This window comes from Rhinolophus hipposideros (assembly GCF_964194185.1).
Source record: "Rhinolophus hipposideros genome assembly, chromosome: 18".
In the NCBI taxonomy this organism is placed as follows: domain Eukaryota; kingdom Metazoa; phylum Chordata; class Mammalia; order Chiroptera; family Rhinolophidae; genus Rhinolophus; species Rhinolophus hipposideros.
Genome location: NC_138064.1, coordinates 50071250 through 50080056, shown reverse-complemented (window position 1 = coordinate 50080056; position 8807 = coordinate 50071250). Strand labels below are relative to the sequence as shown.

Sequence of the window (8807 nt, the reverse complement as noted above, 5' to 3'; positions counted from 1 at the left end):
AGGAAACAGTGTTACCTCTACCTTCCAAGGTCAGGCAGGACTTCTGAATCCTGTTTGCTAGATTCACCCAGGGTACTTTGAAAAACACTGATGTCTGGGCATAATCCCAAACTCATTAATTTATAACCTGAGATTGGTGCTCAGGCAGGGTGTTTTTAAGTATCCCTGGTAATTCTTATTTGCAGCCAGGGTTAAGCACCACGGGGCTTTTGCATACACACACACACACAAAAAGGTTTGGGCTACACCAAAGTCAAACAGGTATCTATTTAGAAAATTTTAAATTTAATCTACATTTATATCTGATATACTTAAATATACACACTGTTAACAGATAATCCTATGTAAAGTATTAAGTGTAGGTAATTTAAAAATATTTTATAAATAGTTTAATGATATTTCTCTAAGGTTAAACAACACTTTCAATAAATAGCAAAATATTTAAGAGGTGAAAATAATTTTTAAAGAAGACATTTCAATAATTTTAAGAAATCTGAAGAATGTGTCAAAGTTTAAAAGTCCTTTATACTGATAGGTGGGTAGGCAAATAGTGTTCTTTTTAACTTGGATACTTTCTTAGATATCTAACATCATTTTCCATTAAAAAAGAAAGAAAAAGCTTCTCAAAACAAAATTTAAAATTAACACATTTGGATTAACACATATGGATTAACACATATGGATTAACACTAATCCGTAATTTATAGAATGTCTCCTTTAATAATATACTTTAAACAAAACAAATCAAAAAACTCCTCCAATCATCTTTACAAATAAGTGTTTAAAATTCTAGTAAGCCTAGAGGAGAAATTTCTTTTCAACTAATTTTTGAATCCAGGGTAAAAGGGTTCTTGAAGATTTCACAACTCTGGGTAAAGAGTTGTGGGAGGGTGGCAATTGAGGAAGAAGGGAGGCAGGAAGGAAGGCAGGGAGGAAAATATAAAGGCCAAAAAAAAAAAAAAAAAAAGAGTGCCTTTAGTTACTTCCTATTTCTATGCTGGAGAACGCTATACTACTGTATTTCCCCGAAAACCGGGTCTTACATTAATTTTTGCTCCAAAAGACGCATTAGGGAGTATTTTCAGGGGATGTCTTATTTTTTCATGTGCAACAATCTATATTCATTCAAATACAGGCATGTCATCTTCTTCTGGAACATCGTCATAACGTACTAAATGCGTCCATCTGGCTGACGATCTTAACTGGGGCTTATTTTCGGGGTAGGTCTTGTTTTCAGAGAAACACGGTAGTAGTTGTACTTGATTGTACTTGGTAATTAACTCTGTACTCAGAGTGGAGACAAATAGCCTCATCTCTCTTTTTCCTATTCATAACCTGGAACCAGAGAAGCAGAGAAGGGCCAGGGCACAAAGGTTCATATTTTCCACTTTGCATCTGTGCATCTCAGTTGTATACTGTAAAAGAACCTGATTGCAAAAGACACTGAAAAGATGAACTTGCTTTCTGTGCTTGTCGCACATCACTAACATCTGAGGGGATGTTTGGATTAGCGCTTAAGGAATGAGACAAAGGTTACAATGATGACGCCTTTTTCTGTAAAGAGCTGGAGGAAGACAGGGATAACCAGAATTGAGAGTAAACCCAGATGAAAATAGATGTCACCAATTATTCTAGAGAATTTCCAGAAGCATTCAATAATGCGACAGTCAAAACATCAGGCACAATGAGGAAATGATTAGTCTGTTTAAACTTAGAACTCCAAAATCACTGAGATAAATGAGAAAAAAACAAACCTGCAAATAGCCTAGAATTGAACATGACTTAAACAGTCAGATATGCCAATATTTTTTTCCAGTGAAGAGTTCAGCGGGAAAAGAGCTATATTTTTGAAGTGCCAGCTTTCCTAACGTCCCATTACATTTTAAATCCATGGCTGATGATTGACATGCTCATTTACAGCTCTGGAACATTAACTTGTTTTTAATTCTAGCCCCAAATATTAGGCTGAATGTTTCTCTCCTTGTTTGATGCCAAGAACAAGATGTAGGAACCAGTTAAACTGCACAGTCCATCCTTTGTCTCTGCAAACTTCAATCTGATCAAGAAAGTACTTTTTAGCATCTTCCTCATTTTTGCCCACTGTGAGGGCATCCCGAATATATTCGATGTCTTCTTTGCTTGTTAGCTGCGGCATTCCTGTCATCAGCATCATGGAGAACAGGATGATCAGTAGGTTTGTGTGATGACGAAGGGCTAGATAAGCCTTAGCGCAGACGTCCTGGAAAGAAGAAAAGGCTGTCACTGTTGTTCCAGTAACTAAGTCGGGTGGAGACGACTGGGCTGTATTGGAATTTACATGACATTACTCCGTTTGTGAGAAGAAACCGTCACAAACACAGTTAGGTCCCCTGCCTCAGATGAAAAGCTTGATGAGAACAGAAACTGTTTTTGTAATCTCTTAAGTACTCCAGTGTACTGCATATATCCAGGGTGTGCTCAAGGAAAACTAGTTAAGGTTCTTCCTCTACCTTTTTACTTCAGTTCTTTCCTAGGAAAGGGAGGGTGGAAATTTCTGTTGTCTCTGAACAGGAATGAATCAGTTTTTGAACACTATACTGGAATCAATACACTTTATGTAAGCATAAATAAGCTTTGCCAAGAGCTAATGGAATCCAAAGAAATGATGAAAATGTGGTGTCTTTATTTTACAATTTGCCCTATTCTAAGAAAACAGATGAATTAGCTTTTCGTTGTCTGACTCCCAAAACTGTTGAATGAACTTTAGAATTTTAATACAAATTCTGAATATTGAGTAAGACAGAGGCTTTTGAAAAAAATGCTATAGCTGGTGTCTCCTCCAAAAGCCTTGGAGCAGATGATACAGGTGAGTTAAATTCACTTATTAGGCAACAGGCATGTTTATAACAATTAAGTAGTTTCAAAGGATAGACAAATATACAAGATTCCCAATTGCATAACATGAGAATAAGTCAACATTAATATCATAACTTGGCAAAGATAGCATATTAAAAAAACTGAAGGTAATAATTACGGATATAAATATTTCAAATAAAGTATTGAGTAAAATGTTAAAAGAATAACACACCATAGCCAAATACAATTTATTCCAAAATTGCAAAAGTAGTTCATCACAAATTACTGTATTAAAATCACTTTTGAGTTTTATAAAACTAATATGCAACTTAATATGTAACTAAAGTATAATAGGTGAAACATTATCTGAAATTAGCATGCACAGTCATTGTGAATAATGAGTACAGGAAAAAGAAATAAAGAAATAAAATCAAAAAAATGAAGGAAAAATCGTTAATATTTACAAATAACTTAATTATCTTCTTGGAATACCAAAGGGAAAAAAACTAAATACTATTTTAACTAGTTTTTTAAACAAGCTTTTTATAAAATTAATAAATAGGATGCTACAAATGGGAGCCACAAGTTAGAAAGTATATTGAAAAGACAGATGTATGCATAATAGTAACAAAAAGACCATGATTCCTGGGGTAAACACATACACACAACATGCATAACCCATATTTCAAAACTAAAAATTACTGCAGCATATAAAAGAAAATTTGAACATGTGGAGCCACTAGCATGTTCCTCAGTGATGATTGTTTATTATCAAGATGGAATTTCTTCTCAGATTAATCTATAAATATAATGAACTCTCAATAAAAGTTCCTATTGAATATTTCAACTCAGATATGGTTTAATTTCATCTGGAATAATTAGGGCCGGAGAGAAATTTTGAAAAAGTGTAGTAATAAAAAACACTGCTTGCCATACTAGATATAAAACATATTATAAAACTGCAATATTATAAACTGTGTAGAATAGCACCTATTCTTTTCCAAAAAAGATAAGAAATTTTGTGGAACAGAATGGAAAGTTTAGACATATAGCTAAGTACATATTAAATATAAGATATGATAAAGGTGACTTATAATTAGTGGGGGAAAGATCTGTTATTTGATAAATGGGGCTGGTACAATTGGGCTCATCATTTAGGGGAAAAATAAAGTTTATCCCATGTAATATACCAGCATAAGTTCCAGAAGAATTAAAGATTTAAATGTAAAAAGGGAAAATATTTAAATAATCATGAAGTGGGAAAGGACTTTATGAAGATAACTTCCAAAGTGGAATCCATGAGGAAAAGATGGAGAGATTACGGAAAGTTCAAATTTTTGAGAAAAGAAAAAGCCATAAATTATTAAGAGAGGCACATGACAAGAGAAACCTACTTGCAACATTATAGATCACTTCTTCACCTTAATCCTCCAATAGCTCTCACAAATCGATAAGAAAGAGGAAAACAGTTGGCTAGAATACAGGTTAAGGATATAAATAAGAATTCATGTAAGACATAAAAACAGATAAACATATGAAAAAGTATACAACCTCATTAGTAATCAAATAAATATAACTTAAAATGAGGTGGAAACATTCACTTACTAAATTGGAAAGTGTTTTAAAAAAATTTTTTTAAAGGTTAATACTCAGTGTTCACTTTTCATAGGATGATGGTAGATAGGAATAGGTATGATTTTACTAGAAAATAATTTGATAACATGCATCAAAAGCTTTAAAATACTTATAAGTGTTATATGAATTAATTGTGGTGGTGGCTACATGACTGATACATTTGCCTAAAAAGGCCCAATTATGCTGTATGTGAATTATGCCTCAATAAACTTGACTTTAAAGATGTCTATATCCTTTTGCCCAGAGATTTCCATGCTAGGAAATTTACCTTTTTAAAAAAACTGGGTAATTTTGTACTGATTTATCTACAAGAATGTTAATTAGAACACTGTTTAAAATTGTGGAAACTTGAAAGCAAACCTCAATATCCTACAATTGGGACTGATAAAAAGAGTTTATGAAAATACCTAACATTGTATGCTCTACAACTACTAGAATGATACCGTAGAAAAATATATAGTAAACATGTAAAAGTATTTGAATTAAAAAGCTGGTATGAGACAACACATAGTATACTCCCATTTTGGTAACTGAACTTAAAATATTTAGATAAAAAAAGGAATATAAATTTATAGGCCAAAACATTAATAGCGATTTTTTTTTTTTTTTGCTTTTAGATGATCTTTTCGGTGTCATTTGCATGTGACAGGGTGACTGCAGTGACGATGAGGGCCATGCCTGTGTCATTGTGGGTGCCAAGACGAGACTGTATGTGTCGTGCTGTCCGAGGACAAAGATCCACGGCTATTCTGGCATTTCTAAAGTGAGACAATACGTATAAAATGCCTGGCCCAGAGGACGGATGGTACAGGCTTCAGTAAATGTGAGTCCTCTCCCTTCCTGACCTGGAAATCCGAGGGAGACTCCACAGGCCCAGAAGACTGAGCAGTTCCTGCCGCAGCCCAGGTACCTCTTGTCCCTGGAAGTGGCCCCAGTGCATTAGTGCCCTTGCATTCTTGGTGATTCCACTTATGTCCAGAAATCATTTTCTTTTGCTCACCCACAGGACCCACTGAGGTCTCTCTCATTTCTTGCTAATCACAAGGCTAAGGGCAGACTTCATCCCAGGCAATAGTCTCATTAATTTGCCAACTCACACAATTTTCACAAAGGCATAGATGGGGATGCCTTCTGATTTTGAACTAGATTACATTCCGATTTTTAATTATTTTCGATTCTTTCTGCACACTGGGGGTTCCAGGTAACACCCCACTGTCTGAACCCATGTGTGGTCAAACCCGTTGATAGATAATTTTTGAGGAGGGAAATTAATCTGGGGCCAAGTTATTATGACACCAATCTGTAGGTGCTCAGTAAGTATTTGTTAAGTGACAACACAGTGATTTACCAATTGCTATAGCCCAAAGAGATGTTAAAGAAAAGGAATGTTTCTCTTGAAGGCCATTTCACCTATGTAAGGAATTTCTGCTGGCTCGAATTTACTCGGTTAGTTCTGATTTTCATATACAGGGGTCACTTCTATGAAAAAGAAGTTTCATTTCCAAATTTAACTGCATGCTCTGTACTTGTCAGAGGCAATGTCTAGATTCTGACTGGCCGTGCAGACTTAGAGACTTGGTGTGGATTTAATTATCTTTGGCTTAAAGGTAGTATGGAACAGTGGTTAAAAGCACAGATTCACGCCTCACTGCCTGGATTCAAAACTTTGCTTTATTACTGAAAAGCTGTTTGTCATCTGAGAAGTTACTTAACTTCTCTGGACCTCAGTTTCCTCATTATAGAATAATAATAATAATAACAATACCCATTTCATATGGTTGTGGTGAGATTTAAGTGCTATGTAAATGGTTGCCTATTATTAATAATAGTGTGAAAAATTGCATTTCTCAACGCTGAGGTCACCTTCCCATCTGGACCACCTGTCCCAAATGTCTCCTTGGACAGTAGAGACCAGATGGTGAGGTGGGAGATCACCTCCCTCCGACCAATGTGGTGAGGGAGCGTAGTCTTGGTGCTGGCCCGCTGGGGGGTAGGAAGATGGGAGCACAGCACGTTTGCTGGGTGCATCTGCAGTGGGCTGTCTGGCTATGAAGGCACTGTGAACGCTCACTCCACCCACTCAAGCCCCAGAGGTTTCATTTCTGCCCTTTGTACTGAGCCACAGGATCTGTGAGAGCGTTCTGACCATGCTGCCGCAGCCCAGAGGCCTGTGGTTTCAGGGACCATGCGGATGTGGCTTGGGGAGCTCAGGGGGAAGCACAGAACACAGAAGTTCCTGGCTGTAGCAACAGAATTTTCCCTTCTGCCAGGGCTGCCCAGAGGTGGCCTCAGATGTCCTCATTCTGGCCTTCTCCACGGCGTGTTGAGTTCTCTGTTACTGAATGGAGGAGAAGGGGCTAGGGAAGAATCTGAATTCTGTGATTTGGGTTAATGAGTGCAAAGCGGGAAACACTGTAGTTTTCTTCATGTCATTAGCTGGAACCCTCTCCTTTGGTAGCTCATAAACAGATTGAGCTTCCATAGTACAGCTGCTCTGAACTTCACAGTTGACTTAAATGCCTTAACTATAGCATCTAGTACCCAACGAATGGATTGCTTGTACAAAACTACCACTCCATACTTCTTGGGAACAAAGGAATTCATTACCATTTTGAGCTCAAAACTTTGACTTGATTTGTAAACTGGCATAACTTATCAGTTCATTAAACTGAAAAGAAACTACTTTCTATGCACAATCTACTAATTTCATAACCACCAATGAGCTGTGGCTGCTTTCAACTGCCCACGGTCATGTGAAATAGGCCTACTTTTTTTTTTTTTTAAAAAAAACTAAACTCTTCCATTCTCATCTAGAAACAAAGTGGAAGTGAAATATTACTATACATAATGCATAAAAATGAGGAAGTGATTTCAGGATCATAAAACAGAAACTCGGAAAAGAATGTAGGCAGAGGAGAGAGAGAAGAAAAACTCACAAATATTCATCAATAAAGAAATGTTCTCACCCACTTTTCCTAAAAAGTCAGGTTGATTCTGTCTGCTAGAGGAAGGAGTGAGTGGAGAAAAGTAGTATTTCAGTCAAAGACAGAGGATTTTATTTTTTATAAAAATCAATGAATTGGCAAGGTAATGTGTTTAGAAGTTATTTTGGCAAAACAGAGAAAAGGGTGACCAATTAATAAACCTAGTAATGCAGGAAGAAGCACTTTTTGGTAAATCTGAAAGAAGAGTGTGTTTGACACTTAGCTATGCATTTGTTGAGTTTGAAATAGTAGTCTTACCTCTAAGGTATTCTTAAAAATGATTCTCAGACTAGCTCTGTCTACCAGGGGCAGGGCTAAACTGTCATCTTCTCAAATATTTACCGTGTTTCCCTGAAAATAAGACCTAGCCGGACCATCAACTCTAATGCCTCTTTTGGAGCAAAAATTAATACAAGACCAGGTCTTATATTACACTAAAATAAGACCCGGTCTTGTATTAATTTTTGCTCCCAAAGACGCGTTAGAGCTGATGGTCCGGCTAGGTCTTATTTTCGGGGAAACACTGTAGCTAGAAGTGCATTATAAAAGTAAAGGTTAGAATTAAACTACTCTACTTTAGTCAACTATTCTAAATAGACTGTATGTAGAGGTGAGTGTGAGTATGTGTGTGTATGTGTGTGTGTATTTATCTTCGAGCCTTGTTCCAAAAAGGACTGAAGGTAGATTATTTGGATACACAAAAGTCATTAACGAGAAATGAGTAGATAAAGGAAAGGGACCAACAAAGGAAATGACCCCACAGTGAGTTTGGTAAAGAGACGAATCCTACATGTCACAAATACTGGCTATGGCGGTCTTCAAATATATCTGCAGCCCAAAGGAAAATCGAATGCATTATTTCATCCAATGTTCAGAAGATTAAAACCAAAAACCAAAAACCAAAAAAGTGTTTAGGAGAAACACAGCTTTTCTAGAGACTAAGACCTGAGAGACTTTGCGAGAGGATCTTTATGAAGAGTACACTTTGCAACATGAGGGATAGTGTCTTTGATAATATTCTTATGGTAGACAAAACAAATCTCTAAGCGGCGCTGAACATTGAGAGGATGAAGCCATTTGGAAAGTTATTCCTGATAAATATTTAAAAGTAACGGTCTAGGAGGCACTGGGTGGTACTGCATGCTGGTAGATTAACACATAAGCAATCCAAGGCCGCCTGTCAGTTTTGTGTTCATGTCTTTTCCAGAGAACTGATGAGATTCAGCAAGCTTATCCGTATCCGAACAATTCTACAGCCCCAGGGAAGTCTGTATCTGGGGCAGATGTCACACCAACATATTTTTACTCCTCCAAATGGCCGATGCTGGTCCTTGTCTGAACACCCCTCCCAGT

The 8807-nt window shown here is 36.7% G+C and overlaps 1 protein-coding gene across 1 annotated transcript in view; it reads right to left on the bottom strand.

The window, feature by feature from the left end:
- Window positions 1–248: 248 nt before the first annotated feature.
- PIK3CG (phosphatidylinositol-4,5-bisphosphate 3-kinase catalytic subunit gamma) overlaps window positions 249–8807 on the bottom strand; it is a 32255-nt gene continuing 23696 nt past the window's right edge. Inside the window, exon 11 of the mRNA XM_081079500.1 lies at window positions 249–2239. Coding sequence (XP_080935626.1) covers window positions 1961–2239 — 279 coding nt within the window. The 3' untranslated portion in view covers window positions 249–1960. The remainder of the gene's footprint in view (window positions 2240–8807) is intronic.